General features: G+C 46.7%; 1 protein-coding gene across 1 annotated transcript in view; it reads right to left on the bottom strand.

The window, feature by feature from the left end:
• Positions 1-27,367, bottom strand: part of LOC144178085 (alpha-(1,6)-fucosyltransferase-like) — a 33,527-nt gene extending 6,160 nt beyond the window's left edge. Inside the window, exons 1-6 of the mRNA XM_077705613.1 lie at positions 27,022-27,367; positions 22,464-22,803; positions 19,860-20,133; positions 19,129-19,318; positions 16,179-16,343; positions 4,070-4,348 (exon numbers count right to left, since the gene is read on the bottom strand). Coding sequence (XP_077561739.1) covers positions 4,070-4,348; positions 16,179-16,343; positions 19,129-19,318; positions 19,860-20,133; positions 22,464-22,803; positions 27,022-27,359 — 1,586 coding nt within the window. The 5' untranslated portion in view covers positions 27,360-27,367. The remainder of the gene's footprint in view (positions 1-4,069; positions 4,349-16,178; positions 16,344-19,128; positions 19,319-19,859; positions 20,134-22,463; positions 22,804-27,021) is intronic.
• Between the last annotated feature and the right edge of the window lie 299 nt (positions 27,368-27,666).

Below are 27,666 nucleotides of genomic sequence, written 5' to 3'. Positions count from 1 at the left end.
ACGCCGAATAAGATTGTCAATAAGATTAGACTGCGAATAAGACTGTCTTATTTGGCTTCGAGCAAGCGGGCCCTGGTCTTTTGTACTTGCTTTTCCTCCCGCACATGCCGGCTTTGCACTGCCACTTTTTTTAAAGACGATAGTCTTTCTTGGGCTACTTAAAAGCAGAAATTTTGGTCCGTCTGTCTGTCTGTCTGTCTGTCTGTCTGTCTGTCTGTGACTCGATTCAGCCACCCGGCTTAAGTGAAACGAAGTCTGCGCAATAGTCTTACACTGACAGCGAAATGTAAACGTCTAAGTACGGTTTATATGTTCATACTTGTCAACATTGTGGAATAGAAACAAGACATAACGCTAATATAAGACAGACAATTAATACACAGGGGATATTTACAGTGTTCCTTTATTAGAAAATTTATGAATGCTTGTTTTTTGCGAAATGAAATACTACATCTACTGCAGAAAAAAAAAAACTCACACTGTCGCCTGCTGTCCCCCGCGCCACTGTAGCTTTTAGCGGCATTTCAAGAATTCAAGCGGCAACAGTTGCAAAAGGTTTCATTAGATAGGTTCCACTTTTTGCTTGGAGCGCACGTGCACTAGGGCAACGCGGTCTATAAACGCTGAAGTAGGGCGCCTCGATTCACGCGCGTCTCCGCCCTACGGCAGCGCTGGCTGGCATCGAGGCACCCGGCGTGGAGCATTGGAACGCGGTAAATTTAAATCGACTTGAGCAAACCTTTAGCGTGTTTACCTTGGGAAGTGCGCGACGCAAGAGGGACAATATGAGAGGTGAGCGGGAAAGAGAAGGAAAGCATTTACTTGGCAAATGTCGACCAAGACTATCGTCTTTTGTCGACATTTGCGACGAAAGGAGCAGATACGCGGCGAATGTTTCGCTTACGATCGTAAAAACCAACCAACGAGCGCACCGAACTAAATAAACGTGGGTGCTACCGGTTAATTACATATATTTTGCCTCAAATGTAGCTGCAGTTTTCTTTGCGCTAAACACCGGGGAGACGTATGACAAGCGCCAGCGGTTCACCAGTTTCGAAAGGTTATGAATGTTGAAACCGCTTGGTTTTCGAAGCCTCTGGGACACGCCCTACGACGGTACGCCAGGCTCCACTTGAGTCCGTTATATCGCTGCTCCGCATGATTCCGGCAGTCGCTTGACACCGAGCGTTACAGTGAGCTACGACGACAAGGCGAGCCCCTAAAGTGCTCTGCACTTAAAAACCAATGCCTGTATGCACGACCAGTTGGTCGACCGAAAAGCTCTGATAAGGTATCTGGACACACGGCACGAGGGGGAAACTGTGCATCCCTTGTGCGAAAACTGTTGCTTGAAAATCGCGAAAAAGGAACGGTTCCAGATAAAGCAATACACGCATCGGTCCTGGACAGGGAGTACAATAGTATGCCTTTATCTCACAAACCATGTATCAGTATACACTTAGATTGTTCGTAGATGCGTTTACCTAGACCTCAAAAACCATGGCATGCGTTTGTTCCTCGTTTGCGAATTTGGGCATTTGAAGGTTTGACGATCGATTGGACGCACTTTCAACGAAGGTGTAACGCACTTTCAGCGAAGGTTTTGACAAATTTTGACGCAGTTTTCACGTTGGAAAGCTTTCGCGTTCCTCTCAGCTGTGTTTAGGAAGGAAAGGTAAAGTTTCTTTCTGCCTGTCCTTGTGTCCCGATTTCTGTGCGTGCTGTTGAAACGCACGGATTCCTGCCGCGTAGCTTTGTATTTAGAATTCTATAGTACTAAAACAGACATTCGGAGTTTTTTTCTTCATAGCGTGTTGCCCTCCATAACTGCGAAGCAGGGCGCTGTTTTTGTCTTCGTGTAGAAAGACCATAGTGTGTTTTATTACTCGTAAGGACCAGCTTGCAACCGGTGTACAAAGATTTGCGAATTCCCCTTTGTCACGATTACCACACAAAAAGCATGAATGGCTCAGAGGGTATGCTTTCACAGATGACAATGGCGACGCAATGAAAAAAAGCATGCAGCGGATGATAAAAGTTATGCGGAGACTAATCCAATGCCAAGTGTTATTCACGATTCGCCAACGTGGCAGCTGAAATTCTCGGGGCAACAGAGCTCAGTACGCCTGCTCAAAGCTCGAGTCCGCCTGCACCGTATGGGACCGTTCCCAAACCTAACTCGTCATCACCGTGTAAGCAGCGCGAAAGCGAGCAGCTTGCTTCGTTCTGTCAAATTATTCCCGACACGTCAGTGTAACACGATGAAAACATCTCTCCACCTTCCTGCTCTTTCACTGCGGCGAAAATGTTATCGCCTCAGCCTATTTAATAGAATTTTCTACCACAACCCCATTCCGCAACAAAGACTTTTCACTCGCCCCTCGTACATATCTTCTCGATCTGACCACATGCATAAAGCTTACCTACAAGCCGTACTACACTCGGGTACTCGGGTACACTCGGGTATCGCAGCCGGATGGTATTACGCGCGGCGCAAGTAGCGCTTTACTGGGAATATTGAGAACATGGAAGCAGCCGTTTCGGTGATTTTTTCGATGGAATATGATTATAAACGACTGCAGCAACGACAAAGAAACTACTTGAGAAGAGGCATACGATGTCACGCATTCACAGCAATCTCCTTTCAAGACGTGCGCGCCCATTGTCATCCGGGTCCGTCGTTTAGGCGGAGTGATACCATACATAAGCTATGCCGTTCTTGACTTGTTCCCGAGTATAGCACGTATCACGATGCCTTCATTCCTACTGCCAACAATGACTGGAACCAGCTTGCTGGCTCCATAGCTGATATAACCAATCGTGCTAGTTTCGAGATTGCAGTACGAAATGCCGTAAATTGACAATGCGCTCTTTTTATGTGTCTGTTACCTTTGTACCACTCGTTCCTGTGATGCCTCTGGGCCTTGAAAGTATTGTAAATAAATTAAAAATAAGTACGACGTGCAAAACGGCACTGAAGGGGAAGAGAGATACAACTAACCGGACGATGTAATAAATTCGGACTACCGAAAGGATGGAGGCGATATTGGGGGAGAAAGCTAAAGAAATATTCTCAGAATGACAGAGCTTTTTTAATGTCACTAGTTTTCATACAACCACCCAAGTTACTGTCGTACTCCTTGCTAATTCAGTGCTCGTATGTCACGTCTGATTTCTGACGCGAAGTTCCTGCAGTTTTTTAAATGCAGAGCATTTCTTTAACTCACGATGTCACCCATTCTAGTTGTCCATCGTCGTCCGCACCCCTCCCCCTACACTATAAAAAAAAATAATACTTACCGGCGCCTGGTTTCGATCCCACGACCCTGCGGGCGGAACGCAAGGTACATGGTGCTCTACCCACTGCGCCACAAAGCCGACACAGAATGGAGGGCTACGAACGCGCCTTATATCCTTGACTCATTCAAACTACGTCAAGAAGCGGCTGATACAACGCATTCACTACCTGTAGGCGGAACGCGAGGTACATGGCGCTCTTCCCACTGCGCCACAATAATCATACCCACCTGCTAATAAATGATGTAATACCCACCTGCTAATAAATGATGTCACGTGACCACGTAATTACGTCTCCTCATTTAATTACAATACAACAACCAACAGCAACAAGTGCAACAACATTAACGTAACGCAAACTACTTAACGTCGTGCGCCCCCGGAAATGCTCTGCATTTGATCGTGCCCCTCGCGAGGGGGATGTTTAGTTTCCTGCCGCAGCAAGAACCAGGCGGCCTCCTGCGCAGTTTGTGGCGCATACCCACTTGGGGGATTGGCCAGGATCGTTTCCCTTACTACATGCCGGTTACGGCAGGGTTTGACTTTTCGGGTATTATGGCTGCGGTGGCTAGACCTGGCAAAATGACACAAACAATTTTTTGACGCCCTGTATCCCTGAAGAGCATATTTGATTTTACAAAACGCCGTATGCTATGAGCATATCTTTTCGTGGACAGCCAGTCTAGTAAATACCAGAAGCACAAACCATTCTCCCTTTAATATGAAATGGGGTAAAGCACGACAAAGCTTCGTCGCAAGCCTTTTGTTATACCTGTACAGAACTCTTCTGGCCGGGAACTGGACGAAGGCGTAGAAGTAGTCCACGTCGAGTGAGACGAGGTTCGCCGTGGCGTCTGTTCGCCGCGCTTGCATGAGCTCGTAGACAACACGGCAGACGCCCGACGAGAGCGTGCATACGACGAGGTCGCATTCTGCCAGCAGGAGCAGGTCCTTGGCCAGCGACAGCAGCGACGACACCGAGTAGCGCCTGCGCTCGTTCCTGGCGACTTCGGACGCCGCTTCGTCGCCCAAGAAAGAGTAGTTGTGAAACCTGCAGGTAGAGACCCAGTAGTCAATGCAAATGTAAACCCAAAGTCCGCTGAAATTTAACTTCATGCACGTGCCGTTGATTTTGATTACGATGTTCCAAAACAGATTTTAGTGGCGAAGCCCCTTAGGGGCTGGGGCTGTTGGCGCCTCCTGTCGCCGTCATACCCATCGTCTCATGCAGTCACGGTGGTAAAACAACGGGAAACTCGTTTGCGCCTCACGCTAGAGAGCTTGCAAAATTCCATAAAGGCACAGACACAAAAGCAACGGCAAAAAGCGCGAGAAAAACTGAGATTTTGTGTGAATATCTAGTTTGTTTACATTGAGTTTTCTGGTCTAGTCGTCTCACACAGCGCGTTTCGATTTGAAAGCGAAACAAACAATTTGAATGTATTTTTCACCTGTCATACCTTGGTGGTACGGGAAGGGTCTTTATTGTATGAGCCCGTTAAAGAAAGTATAAGTCGTCTGCCGCCGCTGCCATGTAAGTATTTCTTAGTTCTCCGCTCCCACCCCTGAAACTATTTTCCTCTCTTCTCGCTCCATTTATAATGAGTTGCCAAATTGTTTCTTAAAAGCAATTTAATTTTACCGCCTTCACACTGCTGACACGCCCTTTGTTGGAACACCGCAAATCTTTTTATATAGGTTTTGTTTCTTGTCCTCCTCAAAACAGCACAAGCTTCAGCTCTATTTGTTTTTGTGTTTTATTTTATCTCGCCTTTCTCCGACATTTTTAAGACGTTGTTTTCATTCCTTTGCTAAGAACCAGTCAATGTGAATTTTCATTAAAAGCATGCCGGTATTCTAGGTTATGCGCTTACATTATGAGTGAAATGTGCCTGGTCATTTTTTTGTGGTCAATATTGCTTGCACTTATCACTAATGCCAGCTGTTCGAAGATCGGGACGGTTCTGTGGTCAGGAATTCATTTACTTTGGCCTGGCGGCTAAATCCCGTTGCAGATAGATAAACAGACAGACCATTTTTTTTGCATTGAGGTAGCCTAAGAAAAGCGATCGCCTTCGAAATTTGGTTGAGCGGGGCTTGAAAAGCAGGTTCACAATGAGCAACCAACAATGAGCTTAATCAGCCGAACAACAAGGGATGGCGTCCGCGTTCGTTACGGTTAACGGCGTCTGCTCACATATGTTTGCGTACCCAATATGCAGTGCGATTAGGTTGCCAAAATACACAGTAGCGGTTACGTCCGCGCTTCCCAGGTGCAAGATTCCGCGCCCATGTGGGTGCAAGCCCGGCATTTCCTGTATCTACCAAACGCCATCTACTGGCTTGCTTAGAACGCTCCATCTACTCTTTGTTGGAGCTGATAAAACCACTCCGATGTTCGGTTCAAGCAGGTGAGGTGTACAATCAGGGGTTTCGACGGGAGCGGCCTGGGTTCGAACCCCAGATGTGGTAATAATTTTACAGCGTAGGTGTTGAGCAAATCGTAATTTTTTCGCGTCCCCAGTTAAAAATACCAAGAAATTGCAAAGCGCACGCACGTGAGCACCCGCATGTGAGCGCGGGCCTCGCGCGGAGCCTCCCGCAGTTAACAAAACCAAGAAAATGCCTAGATCTCGTGTGTGCGTCTCTCGCGATGGCCGCCCAGCGTCCCCTGCGCAGATTTGTCAAGCCAAGCAGGCCAACTTAGGCACATTGGCCAAGATTTCGGCGCCCGCCCGGCAGTTAAAGAAACCAAGAAAATGCCGAGCGCTCATATGTGTGTGCCTGGCGGCAACCACCCAACGTCCCCTGCGCACGTTTGTCAAGCCAAGCATGTCAAGCCAAGCATAGCAACATTGATGGAGGAAAGGTAGTTGCGACAGCGAATAAGAAGCAAATAGGCTGATTGATTGATTGATTGTAGGGTTCAACGCGCCGACGCATCGCAGGCGATGAGGCGCGCCGTAGTGGAGGGCTCCGGATTAATTTTGACCACCTGGGGATCTTTAACGTGCGCCGAAATCTCGAACACACGGGCGTTTTTGCTTGTCGCCTCCATCAGAAAAGCGGCCGCCGCAGCCAGGAATCGAACCCGCTACCTCGTGCTCAGTAGCGCAACGCCTTAGCCACTCATCCACCGCGGCGGGTGCAAAGCGGCTGCAATAGTGAATTTAAACCTTCGTGATTGTCGGGAAGGTTGCGTACAGCTTCGCTTCCTTCAAGTCTTGCGTATTAGTGTGAGATACCTTCATTTTTTTCCCAACAAACAGTATTTTTCACTCAGAAATGCGTTACTTTTACGCGTTCTTTTCGCTATAAGGGAGCTTTTCTATCGTTTAGGTCGGTTTAGGGGTGGTGCGCGGCATAGCAAGGTGTTTAATTTGTGATTCTGCATCTCTCTAGAAGTGCCGGTTCTGAACCTATCTCGGAATGGAATCCCGTTTATAAGATAATTTATCAAGAGCTGCAGCGAAAAAGACAATGATAGGAGAGAAAGAAACAAATAAGACACAACTAGCGCTGGCCCCCGCCCATTTATAGAAAGGAAAACATGAGATAGCGTGTGCAGTGTAACTTCGCCAAATAATAGAAAGAAAGACGTTGCACTTTACAACAATGAGGTAATTAACATTCATACCGGCTGGTATGGGTAATCTTACCATACAGTATTTGGAAATATATTGGGATGATGAATCAGATTAAAACGTTATTTACTGTTCACAGTTCGACCAAGCCAAAATGTTTCAGTCCACCTTTTGATGACATTACCATATTTCAAAATAAAAAGCTACAAAAGTCTACAGCGTTCTGTGATGCTCAATTGCATTAATATTGCCGCGAACTATACCCTCCGGTTTGTTTATTTGTGTGTTTTGTTCCTTCTTGGATACGAGACAATATAACTAAATGCGAAACATTCCTTTGTGCTGAAGTATCAAGTTCAGTCAAAGGTGCCGGCGGATTCGACGGAGGTGAAAGCCGTCAGGCGCCATTCTAAAAGCTAAAAGCAGAGACCTTTAACAGCTAATTATTCAGAAACGGAAGACACTCTTGCAATGTAATTGAACAGATAATAATCACAATAGGCGTTGTATAGGGAGAGTATCGCCATTGTAGAACCATTAACCCTGTTTTCTGGAATAGCACCAAAGCGAGGAAATGGTCCCAATGTCTTTAATAGAATACCTTGAATAAGGTTGAATTTAAGGCTTCTGATATGATTGAAACTTTTTGCTGCGCCCACCTCCTATAAAAGTTATGGCAGCGTGTGTGGCACAATACGGCGATATCCAGGGGGAGAGGGTACTGGCCTGTTCGAAGTTGGGATGATCGCTTCACAAATTCGTACTTTGACTTCGGGGAGCTTGCGTTAGCTGAATGAAACATTTTAACCACTATGGGAATTTGTACACAAACATTTTAATTGGGTTTCATTTGAAGGTATAACTAGTTTTATTTGAACATTTTCGGGGGAATTCAATAGTAAAAAAGAAAGGTAATTTTATATGTACTGAATCGTGTTACTGAGCTCTTGGTTGATTCACAGCAACGTCGGCTGTTTTTGCCTAGAATACGGAACATGCTAACCAATGAACAGGTGCTGCCTCGGTGCGTAAAATTGCGGTAGAACATTTTACAGACATATTTATAATCCCTGAGCTATCCAAGCTACAAAGGCAGGGTGAAGTGGTTTGCAACAATTTCTGTGATTATTATAGGATTTGTCACTCAAATTTTATACATTTTTATTTTATTCGTCGGCGCAAGCTACCTGACACACGCCGCAAACGCATATCAGAGCTTTAAAATCAAGGACAGATAAGATCGGGTGCCGAAGGAACACATGCGATAGGGGTGAACACAACGAATTCAGGGTGGTATTACACGAACGAAAACTTCTAGATTAACCAGACACAAGGATGAAATCGCTTACGCACTTTATTTGCACGGTTTACGAGATATTAACAACATACAAATAATAAACAAATTATTTCAACTGTGAGGGTTGCGTAAGTTTCCATGAGACAAATTTTTTGCAGGCCCTTCGGGAACCGTCCAGGTACTGCTTTGCAGTAAATATAAAAACGCTTTCGTCTCACTTCGTAGCCGTTGTAGAACATGATCATGCGTGGTGTTTTGGAACCAACTTGAAAGAAAATGGGGATAGCGCTATGCAGAGTAAAAAAAGAAAGTCAAGCACCACACTGCATTTGCTCCATGAACATCATACAGCCAAAGAGGAAACTCAATTGGACAGAATACCTCGTTGTACCTAAACAAAATAACCGAGGTAGACAGAGAAAGAAATTGGCTCCAATCCACGCTGTGAAGGTGGTTGGAAAGCAAAGCTGTAAGCGACATCCACAGCAATTGCCCATGTGACGTCAGGTAAATTCGCACACCTTGCTCTACAAAGAGTGAAACCAGAGATTCTGCCTGTCGTAACCTAGAATTAGGAAGGGCGGCGTCCCCCGGTCCCGGCCGGACTAGCCCGGCCCCGGCCGGGCTAGAGCGACGGACGCCACCGTTGTATCCCAGACGTGAGTCGGTAGAAAGAAAACGGCGAGGAACGTCATTCGAAGGGGGAGACAGCGAAACGTAGCCATTCTTATGTGCTAGCTCGGGGCAACATCACCGCGCGACATAAGCGCGGACCCCGAAACAATTCGGCATGTGAGCTTAGTGATCCCGTTTATACCGATTTAAACTAGTTAGGTTAGTAAGTTTGAAAATGGCGAGAAAGTTGAGGGAACTCTAATAGTCGCTGTTTATCAGAACCAGTTGCTCCTTTCGCCTTTTGAAGTACCTGTTCAACACCACCGAATTTGTATTCACAAATTTAGAAAAAGGAGCACCATTCGTCGCAAGCAGTGCACAAATAGTAGCGTTTGTTTAGCGGCCAGATTTCTGTATGTGGAATCTACATTTTGTTTTCGTTCCTTGCAAACCAATCTCCAAAGTATCTTTGCCGCACGATTACTTACTTCCATCGCGTCTGAGTTACCCAGGAGGTACTGTCAAACAATTTATTCAAGCCATGCGAAGGAAGCGCACAATGGACGCGAAGCTGCGCCAAAACAGGCTCAAAACAGCTGTCTCTAAAGCAGACGACAAAGCCGGGTCGCGCCGATGCGGCCGCCGGCGCGAGCGTGCGGGGAACGCTGGCTAAATTCGCCGCGCCATCTACCCTCTGCTCCGTGAGTGAAAACCGCCCTTTCCTCCGCAGCCGCGTTCGGAGTTTCTTGTCCCGCACGCCACGAAAGAACCGTTGGCTGGTGGAGTTAGAAAGCTTTGCTTTAAAAATGATTTTATTAGAATAAAAATTTCACTGAGCTAAAACAAGGAATGTAATGAGATGAGAGGTTGTCGCAGTCGTGGTCACACGAAACAGTGTGGAAGAGGAAAAAGGAGCCATATCGTGCGAAAGAGACGGATTCAAATCACAGGTTTGCGGTTGAATAGGCCTTTCGTTCGAGCGGCACTTCCCATAAAAATCAGCTGGTAATTATGATCATGAGCAAGAACAAAGTCGATGATTGCTTGCTCTATGAGGACATAAAGATAAAGGGAAAAAGCACCGTTCAGTAGCATTTGAAACACTGTGGGGCTATTACAATAGTTATGACGTGGCTATCAAATACGCCTGTAGTTTCTACTTTGTGGAGCTACAGAAAAGTGCAATGGTATGTGATTTATGGTAAACGACAAGTGATCTTAAACCTGTCGCCGTAAGATGGACCAAAACGGTCATTAAACTTCTAATTACGTTTATACTGTGGCATCCATTGCTATAAAAGTCTGCTCTCTTGCCCCCTCTAAAATTCTTTGTGTTCTTGTGCTTATCCTGTTTCACGACAGCCATTCCGTTGCTCGGATTGTTCCGGTGGATCCAGCCCACCAGCAGCTGCCCAAACTGCACTACTACATTTTAGTCTGCGTTAGAAAGACTTGGGAGCAGATTTATAACAGTACTCTACGAAAATCATTTTATTTCCACATTATACACGTATACTACTCTCTTTTTTACGGGTGTTGATGACCTGACGCAATCTTTTCACAACTTGGTAGAACTAAGCGGTTGTACACCATAAATTAGTGCCAGGAGTACCCAGGGATGGTCGTAAATGTAACCCACTGCTAATTTGTATTGTACGTATCTGAATGCACACGGTGCCGTAATATTTTTACGTATAATTTATTTCCCGTGATTTTCATTTGTCCTTAATGTTTTCGCAATCTATTCAGTGTTCTAGTTTGCCGCTTGATTGCAAAGTGGGTAACGTGGTCCGTTCGCACAAATCGCGTAACACTGAGTCTCCCCTGAATTACAGGCCAATTTCCCTAACCAGTGCCTCTTGTAAAGCATTACAAGATACCATTTACTCAAATATTGTCCCATTCCTGGAATCTAACACTTTCTTCCCTCCCTGCCAGCACGGATTCCAAAAACGTTACTCGTGTGAAACCCAGCTTCGTTATTTCACCAATGGCATAGCTTCAGCTCTAGATCGCGGTTGACTTGTAGACTGCCTTTTTCTTGACTTTCAAAAAGCTTTCGACACAGTACCTCACCAATTACTTCTTCTAAAATATGGTGCGGTAAACATCGACCTAAACATACTTAAATGAATTCAATGTTTTTTGAATAATCGCACTCAGTTTGTAACAACTAATGACTGTGACCCATCTCTTTCTGAAGTAACATCTGGCGTACCGCAAGGTTCCGTTCTAGGCCCTTTATTTTTCCTGATATACATGTTAACGACCTCCCCGACAGTATCAACAATTCTATAAGGCTATTTGCCCAGGATTGCGTCCTTTACCGCGAAACAACGAACGAATCAGATAACACACTCTACAGGCTGACCTCGAGACTGCCTCAACCTCAGCCATTTATTGCACATAAATGGCTCATGACTCTCACCTCTAACAAATCTATATGCATGACAATAACTCAGCGATCTATTTCTACCGCGTGTACTTAGACCATTAACGCAGTTGATGGAGGCGAAAAGCAAAAACGCCCGTGTGTGCGAGATTTCGGCGCATGTTAAAGATCCCCAGGTGGTCAAAATTAATCCGGAGCCCTCCACTACGGCGCGCCTCATCGCCTGCGTTGCGTCGGCGCGTAAAACCCTACAATCAATCAATCAAACCATTAACGCAGTTACCCTTCAGCGTGTCTCTTCATATAAGTACCTAGGCGTGTACATTACTAATAACCTATCTTGACAGACACACGTTGCCTGCATCTGTAATAATGCTAATCGAACGCTGGGCTACTTGCGCCGCAACTTTTCTCATGCTCCGCTGTCCCTCAAAATTCTACTATACCGGTCACTGATTCGCCCGAAACTTGAGTACGCTTCCGCAATATGGGATACTCGGCTGACAACCCTAATCACCCCGCTAGAATCTCTCCAGAACCTTTCAGCTCGTTTTATTTGTTCTAATTACTCCCGTACTGCGAGCCTATCCCAAATGAAATCTAACCTTGAACTACCAGATTTAACTGTGGGGAGTAAATTGGCGCGACTCAATCTTTTTTATTAGATGTTCTTTCAGAACTCATCAATGAGGCAATACCTTATTTCAGAACCATCATACCACTCATCACGCATTGATCACAAGCATAAGGTTGCTATTCATTTTTGCTCTACGAAATTATTTTCAGCTGCCTTTTTACCCAGAACCTGTGCTGAATGGAACTACCTACGCTCTTCCATCGTAACCATTCAAGACCCTTCGTTGCCCAAAAATGCCATTACTAAGCACTTTTTGTAACCATCTGCAGTGTTAGTTTTCAGTTACCTTTTTTTTGCTTGTTTGCTTTTGACATAACCGTTCATTTTGTAGTTTATTTCTGTTTTTGTTCGTTTTGCTTCGTCCTTTTTTCTTTTTTCCTTGTCTTTTATTCTCTTTTTGTCTTTGTGGACTGTAAAATACTGTTACCCACCCCCTCCGTAACTCCCTATCGGCCTTGAGGGTATTGGAATGAATAAATAAACAAAAAGGTTGTTTACAAACTGTTTCACCAAAGTTGTATTTGTCTGCATAAGTGACAGCCTGGATTCCCATCAACCAGTAGAGCAGGCTGGGTTTAGGAAAGGGTACTCAATGATGGATCACAGGTGTGTCGTCAACCAAGTGATATAAAATTCCGCAGAGAACACTAAACCCCTTTACATGGCATTTACAGATTACGAGAAAACGTTTGATTCCCTGCTCACCACAGCCGTTTTAAAATAACTATAAACCACGGAATAGAGAAAAGCTACATAAGACTTCTAAACGACATATGTAAGGAACACACAGGCCGGATACCCCCCCCCCCCCTCCCCAAGCAAAGCGATGTATTTCCGATCGGAAAGGGAGTAAGACAGGCCGATCCCATCTCTCCAAAACTATCGTGTGTGGAGGGGGTATTTGGAAATATTGACTAGAAAAACAGGATTCAGGATAAACGGGGAATACTTGAGCCATCTCAGGTTTGTGGACGACATAGTCTTGCTGAGTGAGACTGCGGAACACATGGAAACAATGTTTGAGGCACTGCGTTCAGAAAGCACTACCATGGGGATAAAATAAATATGAATATATCTAAGGTAATAAGGAATCAGTATGCTAAGAACATCTTCTTTAGCTTAAAAAATGAAACGTTACAAGAAGTAACAGAAAAAAATTACGCCCACCTCCCCTCGCGGGAACCCTGGTGTGATGCGACGCTGAAGGGGGTTCCATTGTGCGTTTCCGTTGGGTCGATTACTCGAATTGCGTGAACAATCGTCGGGTAATGCGAGAGAGAGGGAGAGAGAGAGAGAGAGAGCAAGCGCAGCGCGGACGACCGTCGACTGAGAGACCGGCCGGAGCGCGGCACTCCACTTGTATGCGCAGCGCGCCCGAAGGAGAGGAGACCGCAGAGAGAGAGGACGATGCACATGCGCACAGCGTGCTTGCGCCGCACGCATCGCCGCTCACCGGCGGAAGTGAGAGAGCGCGCCGCACTGCGCGCGCCACAGATGTTGGGAGAGAGGGCGCGCTATCACGGCGAGAGGAGAGGGGGTGAGCGGAGGAGAGACGCAGCTGTGCGGACACGGACGACGACGACGACGGACGCAGGACAGGGCCGCCGGCAAGAGATGCTCCTCTCAGCGTCGCATCTAATATAACTATTTCCGACAGATGGTTATTGGGGAATCCAACCACGAAAGAGAAAAGCGGCGCAGAATGGGTATGGACCGGGGAGTACTCGGCAAGCATTCCGAAATAATGAAAAGTAAGCTACCTGTGTCACTCAAAAAAAAACTCTAGAACCAGTGCATACCGCCGGTGACGACAGACGGAGCTGAAACTTGGCGCCCCACTAAACAACTAGAAAGGAAACTTAGTAGGCTCAGGGGGCATTGGAACGAATAATGCAGGGAGAGGACACGAGCTCCCCGGATCAGAGAACAAAGTAGTGTACCCGATATCATTGTTCAAATAAAGAACAAAACTTGGGCTGGTAGTGAGACGAACTGACAACCGGTGGACAATTATAGTAAGAATGGATTCAAGTGATGGGTATAGAAGAAGGAGAAAGCCAATAACACGGTACAAGAATGAAATAGTGAACTTCGGAGGTAAACTGTGGACTCGTGTAGCGCAGGACAGGAGCGGTTGGGGGTCAGTGTGATAGGCCTTTGTCCTGCAGTGGACCTGAACAGGCGGATGATGCTGCTGATGATGATGATGACGACTTGGCTCCCTGCCTCGTCTGCTTCATTCTATTCCCAATCTCTCCTTTGAACTCTACAGCGGCGATATAATACTTAGAAGGTTTAGGGAAGCCCAGCATGGACTTGAGCAGTCTGATGATGGTAATGATGACGACTTGGCTCCCTGTCTCGTCTGCTTTATTCTCCTTCGAATCTCTCCTTTGGACTCCACACAGACATTATCATACTTAGATGTTTTATGGAAGCGCAGCTGTAATCTCCGACACCCTTCATGCGGGCATTGATGCTGTCGTGCGTAACGTTGGGTCAAACGTTGGTCTTACGTCACCTCCACATGATTCTGAGTGTCTCATGGTGTCTGACGAACGTGTCCGGGCTAAAGCTAACGACCAGCATTCTCAAGTAGAACTCATGATTGATGCCACCTCTCTTCTCGGTAAGTCCTGGCTGCGCGTCCTCGGCCTCTATTGGAGGATGATTAGAACGTCATCGCACAGGTCTTAACTTAAGTGCCTCCTCCAGCCAGCCATCTGTCTGGCTCTAGGAGTCCTTAGTTTCCCCCCTTTGGCTATGTTAGAGAAGGCTTAGCCATTCGCATCCCTGTCAGATAAAATTGATCCTCATGAGGTGGCACAAAACACTCCTCGCCAGCTGATTTGGCGGGGCCTTTCTTTTTTCTCCTTACTTAATTAGGGTGTATCTTTCTTCCATTACAGCCAATACATTACGGGGAAATCCCCTTGGTATCCTCTCCCTCGCATAGCAGTTTCCACCATTCCAATCAACTTATCCGCAACCTCACACCCAGGACGAGGTCAAGCTCGAGTATGCACTCCTCGCTACGGCAATGCTGATCTAGAAACAGTGACGTACACCAATTCCTCCTCCGCCCAGGGCGCCGCGGGGCCACAGTAGCCGCTCCTCCTGCCCAGTCACCCTTGCAGAAAGGGTACTCGGGGGTTCCTCTACCCTGTTTCTCGAGGCGCAGGCAATCGCCGACGCAGTCTTATCCTTAATCACTCCTGGTAACCACGTGATCCTTAGAGGCAGTCAGGATGCTCGCTGCTTGTTCAAGCAGCCCTTGCTTCCCCTTGATACGCCTGCGTGCACTCCACACTCATCTGGCCAAATACGCTGGTACTAGCTACGTGCTGGACGGGGTTCCTGGCCGCGCAGGTGTTTCGGGCAACGAGCTTTCGGGCAACGAGGTGTTTCGGGCAACGAGCACAGAGACCGTTCCTGTACCACCAAAGTATAGCGGGTAAATTAAATAGGTTGAAATTGGATATACGGATTTCAAATCGAAAACAAATGTAAAAAAGTTAAGTACACAAGATAATTACACAGAAGGAGCTGGCCCATCAGCTCTCCCGGGCTTCGTCCGAAACTGAAGAGTCGGAGACGCCCTGGCAAATGTCTATCCACACGCCCACGCAGGAATGGCATGACCGTCTATTTCGCCATCAGGCTTTGCGAGAGTTAATCAGAGATAAGCAGACTCTTCCTTCTCTCTCAACCGTTACCCCGACGCAGATGGTTGTCTCATCAGGCAAGTGCAACCGCACAATCTTCCTACCCCACACATACAATGTCGTCTAAAAGGCCGTCGCAGCCGTGCGTGGTGCTCCCAGTTATACACCTTTCCCAACACAGCGCATGTTCTTTGGGACTGTTATGGTTCGCACCCATCACGTCTAACTCATCCCAAATCCCTTTCTCCCCCTCTGAGTTCTCTTTCAAGACATGCTGGCGCCACCGTAGGGAGCCTACCGGCGGAACGGAGGCGAGCTTTTGTGGCCAACATTCTTCAGGTGCTCCCATCTGCATAGCTAGCTTTTTTCAGGTTTTTTTCTCTGATCTGATCCCAGAACCCCGGACATTCGGCATTCTTTGTCTAAGTAAAGTTTATCAACAACAACAGCACATTGGCAATTCCGCGTGAAGTGTTCGTCAGTGTCTGAGGTAGCGCTTATGATCTAACCCCTGGCATTCGTTCAACCATTAGACCACACTGGAGAGAATTGGTCACGACACGCTGCTGCTAGTGCCAGGAATCGGTTTTCGGCCTTCAATGCACCCGCAGTTGTGGCACCGTGTCAGAACAGCAGAGATGATGCAGTTTCTGCTGGCTGTTGTAGATAAACGGAACAATATGTGTCATACCTGTCTCTCAGTTCCCTAAAGACAGCTGGTTCATCGGTTGCCACGAAAACCCTCCTTGGGACCTGGGGGCCTGTTGACGCAAAGAATTCCTCAGCGTGCTCCATGTACTCTTCCGTCTCGTGGAAGGATGCTTCGCTTTCTTTGTCCGTGCGACGAATGTGGAGGCTGCGTGTTCAAAAAATGTGGGCCAACGTAATTAGCAGAGGAATGTCAATGGTTTAAAAAATCGCAAGGCAAGACTATATATGCCGACGGAGCATGAGCTGAAATATAAGTAGTGGTGCAGTTGTATAGTACTAACCATTTAGGCCTGGCCATTCGTCTTAGGCTGTTGAACTTAGTAAGCTGCCCCACGTTATCGTTTGATCGTATTCTAAAACGGAATGGCATGACATTAAAGAATCCACAAAATAACCACGCGGTATCATGAGGACACAGAAAGAGGCACATATAACACAAGACGCGGTGCAGGTAGGAATACAGTGAACTGGGCGAGTTGGTATTGATCCACAATACAACTGCGTGATAACACGAGGACACAGAAAGCGGGTCATATAATGCAGGACGCGGCGCAGTTGGACTGGGTCAGTTGGTATTTACCCATAATATGACTGCACGATAACACGAGGACACTGATATAATACAGGACGCGGCTCAGTTATACTGGGCGAGTTGGTATTGATCCATTATATATCTGCGCGGTAACACGAGGAGACAGAAAGAGGTGCATATAATACAGGACGCCCAGTTCACTCTGCTCCTTAGATTAAAGAATCATCGAGAATTTACCTTTTCTCCCCTTTTGTTGACATTGTGGCCAAACACTAAAATGGGTAACACTGCGCATATATAACACTGGGTTTGGGATGGCGTCAAAGTTAGTGGCACAGTTCCGGCTGACGATTTATTAGCTTCCTTGCTTTAGAACCTAATGTAGGATTATAGAATTTAGGGATCATGAGCACCAACAGTCCATGCGAACTATCGATAGTGCCGAGACACATCGGTAGTTTCCCAATTGCCGATAATTCATGCTACCCTGCATTCTTTTGGAGTATTTGAATAGTTGTTATCCTTTGATGGTTGCACCCGCGTTCTCGCGCTCATGTGCGGCAGCCTAAAGATATGCTCCCGGGTGGTTGCGTTTCTGTGCAGTCAACTAGCTCAGTTGACGCTGTCACCACCATTTTATGTGCTCTTGTTCGAGTTTTCACTGCAGATTGTACACATACTTAAAAGCTACCATGTGATGTTTCCATGAATAGTTCTGTATATGACGGTACGCGGATAAACATGCAAAATAGAAATAGAGACTAAAATGTGTTCGTGCCATTCAAATGTAGGAATTAATTCTTAGGCAAGATGCTCTTTCTTTTTCATACATTCATTTAGACGTAAGCATTAACCATAGCTAGTTTTACATTTTAATGCACTGTTTTAAGGCTGAAAAACTCCTATGCAGCGTTATATGATACCCACCAGCCTTAAGTTCAGGTTCTAAATGCAATGTATAGAGAAAGAGTCTTCTTCAGTAAGGTGACATTTCGTTCGACCTGCAATCGGTTTTAGCCACGTGATGTCAAGTTTTGATAGACAATTATTTGTTCACAAAGGAACGTTCACCAGTATAACCACTAGGACATCAATTTGGATTAAAGTACTGATACTATTATAGAAAGACTTCCGTCAATAGCACCAGCGCTTACGAGACGGGGAATGCAGCACCAGTGTGCCAACAAAATAGGTTTGTTGTCATGTAGTTTAGCGCTCATGGACAACAAATAAGTGAAGCATGCCCCGCACGCTTATGCTACTGGATACTTAAAACTTAAGTTTCATGGCTGCTGCAGTGGTCACCTAGATGCCTTTGGCCAACAGCCTTCTTCCAGCGTGAGAGCGACAGTTAGAGTAGTACTTTTTCACGCTTCAGACAAACTTGAGAAAATAAGCGCACCTTTCACAGAACACCATTCGCCCCGAGCAGTTGGGGTTTTAAACGTACATTATGTATAATTAATATGTTATTGTTGATATTCCTGTCCCAGCATTCCTGTTGAGTCGTGTTTAAAAGACAGCGCTTATGAAATGACCAAAAAAGTCCTGGAGCTTTCCCTGCCTTCTAGTGGCAGCCTAAGAGTCAACTGCAGGTCGGCCGTCTCTTAATGAAGAGGCTGCAGCATGGCGGCCCGGATTACGGCTCTCAAAACAATAATTTAGCCAGCCGTATAGATAAAAGGAGAAAAAACACACCCGTCTAGATAAAATGAAAGTTTAAAAGGTTTAAAGTGTAAAACTACTTTCAGCTCAACGCAAGCGTAGGTTCGGACATTCGGCGTTTAAAGCTCACACTTACAATTTTGACACTCAGATCGGGGAATCAATTTTCGGTCGTATTAAATTCTCCGGCGCGGAACAGCAGACTCCTGTAATTATCATCCTTTCAGTACAAACACAAGAGATCGGCTTGGAAGTGGCAGCTGCGGCGAGAGCCTAATCCAAGCATAGCTGGGGTGAAGTCTAAGGTCAAATTAATAAGCTGCGTATACGCCAAGCAGGTATCGGGGGCGAGAGAAAGACGCTGGGTGCATACAAAACTTCGCCGTGTCATCCCCAAGCCTGCCCACCCATAGCATTTAAATTTTACCGAAAGCAAACCCCTCTAATAAGACACTAAAAAGCAATGATTAACTTCTATTCAGGTATTAGTAGCATCTTTTTTTCAGAATACATTTTCAAAAATGGCGAAAAAATTAGTAAAATAAAAGTCAGATTAAAATGCAGTGTTGCAATGTTTTTTGCAGCGTTACATCACTGCAAGTATGCAAGTATGCACCACTTCTGCTTTCGCGACAAAGAGTTGGGTGGCAGTAGTTAATTATAAGTAATTAAAGTTAGCAAAGTACCTAAATAAATAAATTAATTAATTAATACGGGAATAAAGTTGACTAACCCTACTATTGGAGACCGAAAGGATAGCTTCCTCTTTGTCTCGGCGACGAGCTCCGTGAGCTCTTCGGAGGGGCGCATGATGTAGGCCATGAGCTGGCCGAACCACCACCCGTACGGGTCGCTGTGCAGGTCCACCAGCGCTTCGCCCACGTCTCGAGGGATCTCAAGTAGAGCTGCTCGGTTCGGTGACACTGCGCTTGCAGCAACACATTGCATTTGACGATGAAGTATTGGTATGCCTGGAATGGTGTATTTTGTCACTTTCAGCTCCTGTGCTAGCTAGCATGAGCACGAGACCCACTACCCCCATCCAGTGGTCGAAGTGTGCATGCGCATCTCTAAATACCCAAAAGCCCATCAATAAGCTCCTGCCCTTCAACAGCGTTCTCTGCTTATTAGTAATTGAAGCTCCAGCCACTGTGGCTGCCGTAAGACCTGCCATACAAAATGGTGGTGTCACACACCCGTTCGTTCTTTAAACTTGCCCTAAAGCATTACCTTTTACAGGAAAGAGTTGCGTTTTACTTAATGTCATGCGTGAACATGGAGGTTGGTGGACTCACGAACGCTTGCCTGACCCGAAGCGGTGGGCAGACAAGCACTTCCGTCAGTATATACTCTATACTCATCGTACCTCGGGGTTGACAGAATCAGGAGTTCGTGGGTTTATTGCTCAGTGCGACTCAGTTACACAGGAGGATCGTGGAGAAGTACACGAACACGCCGACTCACAGTTTTCTCCGGGCCATGTCGAGTGTGATGCCGACCTGCCCGTGGCTTCAGGGCAGGCGAAGCTGAGCGGCAGAAATGCCCGCTGCCAGCCGGACGGCGCGTAGTGCCAGGGCTCCGAGTCGACCAGCACGGGTCGGCCCAAGGCTAGTCCGCGTGCCAGGCACCAGAGGACATCGTGAATGGCGGAAGAGAAGCCGTACGGGTTGTGCAGTCGGCAAATCAGGGCCTGAGAACAGTTGCCCTCGTTCTGGTTGCGCTCGATGGAGCGCCGAACCTGCGCACGTGACTTTCTCTCCTTACATTTTTTATACTCTTGCCCCGTTTAAATTACTGCACCTGTTAGAGAAAAAGAATGGCTGACGATTGCTATACTCCCTAATACGGAATTTGTGCGCAGCGCGAATTGCAGTGTTCTCGGTCACGGCGCATATCTGCTGCGTCTCCGGAAGCGAGCGTGCACTGCCAGCAACAACCCGTCGTGGATAACGTGGTGTCACATGAGAGGCGCATAAGGAACAGGTTTAGGTGGTTATCTCTAGCAATTCTGCCGTCTCAAAACAGTCAGCGCTGGGAACAGGAGGCTCGTTGATTAGCACTGGCATTTTACCACTGAATAGGACACGTGCGCGAACGCACTGCGGCACGCGCTTCTGTGCCGTTATCTCTCAGCACGGCACCGCCGCCGAGCATGTTGTTGCAAATTGTGTTTCAACTTCTCGCGCAAATGTCACGTGGTTTGGATGAGCCACAAAACTAGGAGGAGAGATAGAGCTACTTTACTAAGAAAGAAGGTAGCAACAGGGAAGACGCCGAAGGTACTGTGTACATGCATCACGCAGCGCGTGCTGGGCTTCTGTGGCGCGGCCTCGGCATACTGTGCTCCCTCTCCCACTTTTGCCACACTTTTTTCCAGCGTTTTCTTTCGGTCTTCGGTGTTTCCTTCGCTCGGTTACGACGACGACAAAGCCGCCAAACCGCAGTGGCGGACGCTTAAGGGCTGCGCACTAAACCACTGAACAAATTACAGGGCACTTTACCAGTCCTTAGGATGCAGTAATCGTGCGTCGCATGCCTGGAGGGGATGAAAGCATCGAGAAAAAAAGAAATTGCTGGAGGTAGGCGGAGGTAATAGATACGAATATATCGCGCTAATTTCAGTAATCTTTCCGCTTTGTTGGGGTTTCTGAGGCTTGCTGACGGCACACACATACAAAAGTCTGAGCCAGTTTCTATCATGGAGCTGTGAGAGTAGGAACGGCGCCCAGCCTCGGAGGCTTCGCTCATGACGACAAACCCATTCCATCAGTTTGAATCTCTTTTTCTGAAGTGTAAAACTACGCCAACCAGAAAAAAAGCAACTCAGGCCTTTACGCAACATGTGCAGCCACAACGAAAAAAAAAAAAACAAGTAGGACAAATAGAAAGTGATTGCAGTGATTTTATTGCTACTCTTATTCCGGAACGGCTATACGCTCTTCAGTTATAACTTGAACGCCAGGAGTACTGTTCGCAATGTTTCTGAGCTGAGGGGTTCCTCCTAAAGCAATATCTTAATGAAACATGCCTTCCGTTTTATTTGAAATAACAATGTATTTGTTGTCGGTTATGCTACCTTCCGCCAAGAGAGAAATTCTCTTCGGGGATTCGTGGAGTTCCTAATGCGTGCTACGTCCGTATACCATATGTCTACGACGCTGAAGCAGTGTTGTGTACGCTTAACCATAAAAATTCCTTTTTATGGAAATACAATGTGTGGCCCCCAAATACTGGCGAAACACAATAGAAATAACGACTAATTGTAAGCAGTATCACAGTTTGTATACTCCAAAAGGTTTACTTTAACCACGATATCTATCCTATCGTAATATCAAGCCATACTCTTCACATGGAAACTTCAGATTACGTCAGGTGCAGTGGCGTTACTCGGTAGTCTCTTGTTTATTTAAAAAAGATTGTTTCCCTACCATACGCACCCTCAAGAAATTAACAATAAATCTAATTTATCTGTTGTTAATAATACGATCTCCGACGACGCAGTCAGTTCGGAGGTGATGCATGGCATACCAGATCACAAACCAATACAGTAATGGATGTTACTACCCACAGATGCCCACATAAAAAAGAGAGAATGTCGATACAGGGAGGAATACTCTCCGATGGCTTGTACATTTTTAGAATACTCGCTACCACTGTGTTATTCCCATTGAATCAAGTCACACAGACGAAAGATGTTCAGCCTTAAGAACGTTTCTGAACAATGTACACCAACTTACGTTCTCGTGAAAACCAAAACGACGCGAAAGAAGAACCATCGTAGGTCACGCCGTGTTACAAATTCAGCTCAAAATTGCCGAATTGAGGAAACCTGCAAATAGGCTTTTTTGCGGATGTTAGCTACGCGAATATTCCCTACAATTCGGATTGCCCAAAACAGGCACTCCAGAAAGCAAAACGAAAACCACCATACGACAGTGTTAAATAGTTTTTTCAAGATTAGTGGTGAGTCATGCAAAGCGGGAGGAAACGGATTAATGGCCCCGTAGTATCACAGGGACGCACGAAAGGCGTGACATTAATCGCAAAAGCACAATGCTTTATACAAACCATGTTTTTCAGCTTGAACAGAGCCTCACGCTTCCGTTTCAGCAAGCCAGTCTCGTGGGCCATGGTTGCAACTTCCGTTGCCAGATGGCGCAAGCGTTCCCGAATGGCCACTGATATGGCGGCCACGCTTCGGGTAACTATCTTCGGCGCCTCGGTGGCCACGGCCGCGCGAAGATGGAAGGTCAAGAAGCGGCCCAGTTCCCGTGTGGCCAGCTGGATGTGGTTGTAGAGAGCCACGGTGCTGTTGAAGCCCTGAAAGCGGCCTCCCAGCGCGAACTTGGCACTGCTGATCAGGTCCTCCGGGGTGGGCGTTGGCTCGGCCAGGCGGCGTAAGCGAGCCCTGGATGCGGTAATACATAGCCCTTCTCTTCTCAAACCGGGTATGCGTAATCTTCTTAGTCATCGCACACGTTGAGAGTGAGAGGAAGATAGAGAGAGGGAGGGAGAGATAAGGCGGTTTAAATTGCAACTGGTGATGTCTGTCGAGCAAGAATGCCTAACATGCTATGCAAGGTGAATGCGGAAAGGGTTTTTCGAATAATGGTGGTGGTGGTGGTGGTGGTGATGACGATGATGATGATAATTTTTATAATAATGTGCACAAATGCTTTTAGTTTTATTTAGAGTATCTAACCAATATTTTCGCGACATAGGTAAGCCTGGCGCGTGAGAAGCGTGTGAAAACTGGGGTGCGTTTTACCCACGGAACAAGAATATATATATATATATATATATATCGGAGGAGAATGGACCGATTGCGACGGCTGCAGGTGAGGAACCCAACAATGTCACAATGAAAACCAACGCGGGCAAAGAAGATTTGTCAAGCTCTGCAACCTAGGCCAAGCGGTTGTGACGTTATCTGGCCGTCCTAGGAAGCCTCGTTTCCCCTCATATCTTGTTCTTACTCCGTGGTTTTACTCCAATCTAGGCTTGTGTGCGCGAAACGAAACATGCTTGTTTTTAATTTGCGATTGATGAATACTTACTGATTAATTACCTGAATAAAACTTGGAAGGAATAGAGCTTTATTTTAGAGGACAAACATCGGGCGGTCCGTTTCCCTCCCATAGACAGCATATGAGAATTCTAATATTTACTACTTCACCGGGAACTACGTATTAATAGAAAATAGATGAAACTCGGCGTATTGTTAGAGCAGTTCTAGCGAGTGATTTTGTTCAATTCGTTTCTGAATAGTTTCGGTAAAGCAAGAGTCAAACCCTTTTCGTGTAACCATACTCCCCTGCGTAGACGGCCATGTCTTGAACGGAGGAGGTAACACCACAGAGTTTGCAACTTCACTGTGAAATAATTATGACAAGCACTTGACGCTCGGTGTAAAAGTAAAGTAATACTAGCGGCCAATTGTAGTGTAATATTTCCCAACATATGTACAGTCTTTGTCAAAATTTTGTGGGCCACGGCGACCATGGCCGGAGCAGGCGCGAGGCCGAGCAGGGGCGCTGTGCTTGCCGTAGTCGCCTGGTTGCGCGGCTAAAGAGAGCGAGGGGAACTTTTGCTCTTGCTTTTGTGGTGTGTCCGGCGCGACAAGTGCTGCGCAAAGTTCCTGCGCTGAAGCGAAGTGCGCCTACTCTGAGAAACGGGCCCTGCTGCACTTATCGCGGCAGCCGTACAACGAAAGGAAGCGCGAAAGTTCCCCTCACTCTCTTTAGCCTCGTAACCAGCCGACAGCGGCAAGAGAAGCGCCCCTGCTCGGCTGCGCCCCTGCTCCGGCCACGGTCACCGTGGCCCACTAAATTTTGACAAAGCCTGTACATTAACTAGAGTGCCGCAGAGCATTTGCGTGAAATTAGAGACGAAAATATTTTCGCGGCGATACAACGCGTAGACGGACGGACAAGAACCACCGTCGGCGGATAGCCCTTGTTGGTGGCTCGGTGCTCGGGTGTCTGTGCATTCATGTGCACGGCCGACAGATCAGCGACGGGGAGTGAGAGAATGGGCGCCGCACTGATGTGAGAAAAAGACGATACACCCAGAGGGCAACCAGTATACAGAGGGAGACAAAGCAAGCCTGTGGAGTCCGAAAGAGATGAGGAGAGCATTGAAGTCGCTCTTCGATACGGCGCAAAGAAGAAAAATTTTTCGAAGCCGTTCTACTCAATGTGAAAGCTGTCGGAAGTGCAGAGCAAGGATTCGCCATAACGGGCTCCACCACCGTTATCCGCACGCTGCTGCTACCCAATGCATTTCAAATTTCCCTCCTTTGCAGTGCTCGCGCGTCCCCTGCCTGGGCAGCGTCAGCGGGAGTTTTTTACTTTTGGCGCTTGCTTTAATTTCGTATGCTGGAGCTGTTCTGCGGCATTTTTAACGCGCCATTTTGTTATTGCGCGGCTGGAGCTTTTCTGCGGCATTTCGAACGCGCCATTTCTATCTTGCGTGACCAAGACCAACCAAACGAGCGTTCCTCACTAAATGAACGCGGGGGCTGCCGGTTATATACACAGATTTTGCGTGAAATGTAGCTGAAGTTTTTTTTTGCGCTAAATAAAGGGGAATGTATGACGAGCGCCAGTGGTTCGCGAGATTCGAACGGTTATGACTATTTAAACCGCATGGTTTTCGAAGCCTCAGCGTGACTCCCTGACGCGGGTGCAGAAAGCTCTACTTGGGGCCCGCTATCTCGCTGCGCCGCCTGATTCCGGCAGTCGCATCGACCGTTAGCGAGCTAAGACGACAAGGCGAGCGCATAAAGTGCTCTGAACTTAATATTACCGCACGAATGAATTGACAATGACAAAGATAAGCAAGATGCACGTGAAGTTTCTCTGTGATGCAAATGATCGAGATTGAGCGTGCACGCACACATTTAGGAGTCAACATCAGATAATCCTACTTTTTTTCTCTGTTTTGTTGCGTTGTCTATGACGGTGATTCTTGTCGATTAAAAGTATTGTTCCGACTTTTATTCGAACTTTGCGCGCGATTTTCTTCATTTTGTTTTGTGACATTTACAAGAATGCTTGTCTTAATTAGGAAAAGAGTTATACTACTGCATTTCTCATTGGTTTAGCGTCATAGACTGCTTGGTTTCCCAGATAGGCATGTATGGATGCATGCATATGTCATTGTCGACCGCCACCCAACGCAGCATGCCGTAACATCAGAGAGATGACCTGTTTGGTGGCGTTAAGACTGTGTATCATTAATTATCCGTTTAGATGGGGATGGAACAAACACATGCGCCACTCACGGATACACACGCATACACAAATATCTTTATCTGCTCAAATCTTTCTGGCGAGGACCTATAAACTATAGGCAGACGAAAAGGTGTGTATACGCCCAGGGAGGCGCTCCATTGGTGTCGCTGGCACATGAAAGCCATAAAGCGTTAATGACGGTTTAGAAGTCCTCAGTTCTCAAGCCAAAATATTCCACCATTTGTTACCCGGACAGCACTACCAACGCCGGCTCAAAGGTCGACAAAAATAATGGACGGCGCAACAACCGTAGAGCTGTAGTTAACGCTGAGTGAAAATGCTCCAACGCAGACGGCGCATACGCGATGTCATCAAACATATCCCACTCGGAACACATACGAGATTATGCCGGCCGACTTAAAGGAGCCATGAAGACAAAATACAAGTTGGGTTTATTAGAAACACTGCTTAGTCCCCATAACAATGATACCAATATCATCGCAAGCTTCGAAAAAATAACGGGCATATTAAAGAAAACGTGTGAAGCAGTCGCGACCCCCTAGCCACTTTCCCGCAACTTTTCTATGACGTCAGGGAACCTTGTTTGTGCGATTGGCGGCTGCCTAGCTGACCTGTCGCGACGACACATGACTGGACGTCTGTAATGGAGCCTCTAGTTTCATTCGAACGCATCACTTGAATGCTAACGTGCAGTTAACGCACTGAAAATCGTTTTATTGTTGGCCCGTATGACGTCATTCTTGCTCATAACACGTCACTGTGGAGCAAAATTTGAAAGTTATTAAATACTTCTTGCTTTTTTTTTCGTTAAAAATACATCTTTTGTGGCTGTAATGGAGCTGAGTGAGATAGTGAATCCTAGTTCTATCAACTTAAACGAAGTTGTACATTCTCCTCATGGCTCCTTTAAGTGCAGGAATAAGCGCTGGTATTTGGTTACCGCCGGAAAGGCCATTTTATCTGGTAATTTTGTCTGAAGTGTTACGGAAGTTTAGACAACAGGCTATTCGTTAATGATGTGTGGCAGCGTATGCTCGGATGCTGGGTGGTGACCATGCCTCCGGCGAGATATCGCTTTGAGGTACAGTTTTAATAAAACATGACGTGCTTTTCATACTAGGAACACTCTCTAAAAAGACACAGATGAAAGATTATACATTCGCAAAACTACGCGCCTTAATTACGGCACTATTGCCACATGGCAAGGTGCATGCGGGATATCCAGAGTGGGTTTAAGAACATATTTGTTGTTGCGAGTAAAAATTACTCCGGAAACCGATATCTCTCATCCTTACATTGACGTCACCGCTAGATAAATATACTCAAACTACGTTTGAGAAAACGTTTGTTCGTGCAGGATCCTGACTTACCAGACCGAAGGCTCCTGCTCCAAGGGTAAGATTCCGTACATTTCCAGTGGTATCCTGTTGAGCCGCCTCTCCAGGAGGGGCTTGAGACCAGCGCTGTTGTTCCAGATCCAAAGTGTCGACGCGAACACGAGAGTCAGCAACAGCCCAAGTAGCAGCAGGAGTGTTGGAACCGGGAGCGGTGCCTTCCGCCATCGCTGCGTTCTCCGCATCGTTGCCCACTGGACAGCGCTCCGGCGCCAAAACGAGCCCCTGCCTACTCGCCGTTTTGTCGCTAGCATCCTGCCTCCTGCTTTGGGCGGCTGGCCGGAAAGAGGAGCACCCGTCCACTCCGTGACCATTTTTGTGTCGCTTGTCGCCGCTTTTGTGACTTAGCGCACCTCCTGCATTGTGCCATCTCTTCCTGGACTCTTTTTGCCCGCTATTAAGGCACTCTTGTCACTCGCCCAGGCAGTCGGTTTCCTGCTCTAAATAGGTAGCCGACCGCTTTGGGAATGGTAGTTTATCTAACCTATCGTTACCGTGGTGTGAAAACATAATTTTGTTTAGGTATTTATTTATTTATTAAAACATTCTAATCTGTTTCTTTTAGATGAAAAGCGCTGAAACAGGTCTGGGTTACTTCATGGCAGGATTGAGAAACGGGGT

The sequence above is a fragment of the Haemaphysalis longicornis genome, unplaced genomic scaffold (genome assembly GCF_048455015.1).
Source record: "Haemaphysalis longicornis isolate Haplotype H1 unplaced genomic scaffold, Haemaphysalis longicornis Haplotype H1 scaffold_4, whole genome shotgun sequence".
Classification (NCBI taxonomy): Eukaryota; Metazoa; Arthropoda; class Arachnida; order Ixodida; family Ixodidae; genus Haemaphysalis; species Haemaphysalis longicornis.
Note: the sequence above shows the minus strand (reverse complement) of the source record. Positions and strands in the feature narration are given on the sequence as shown.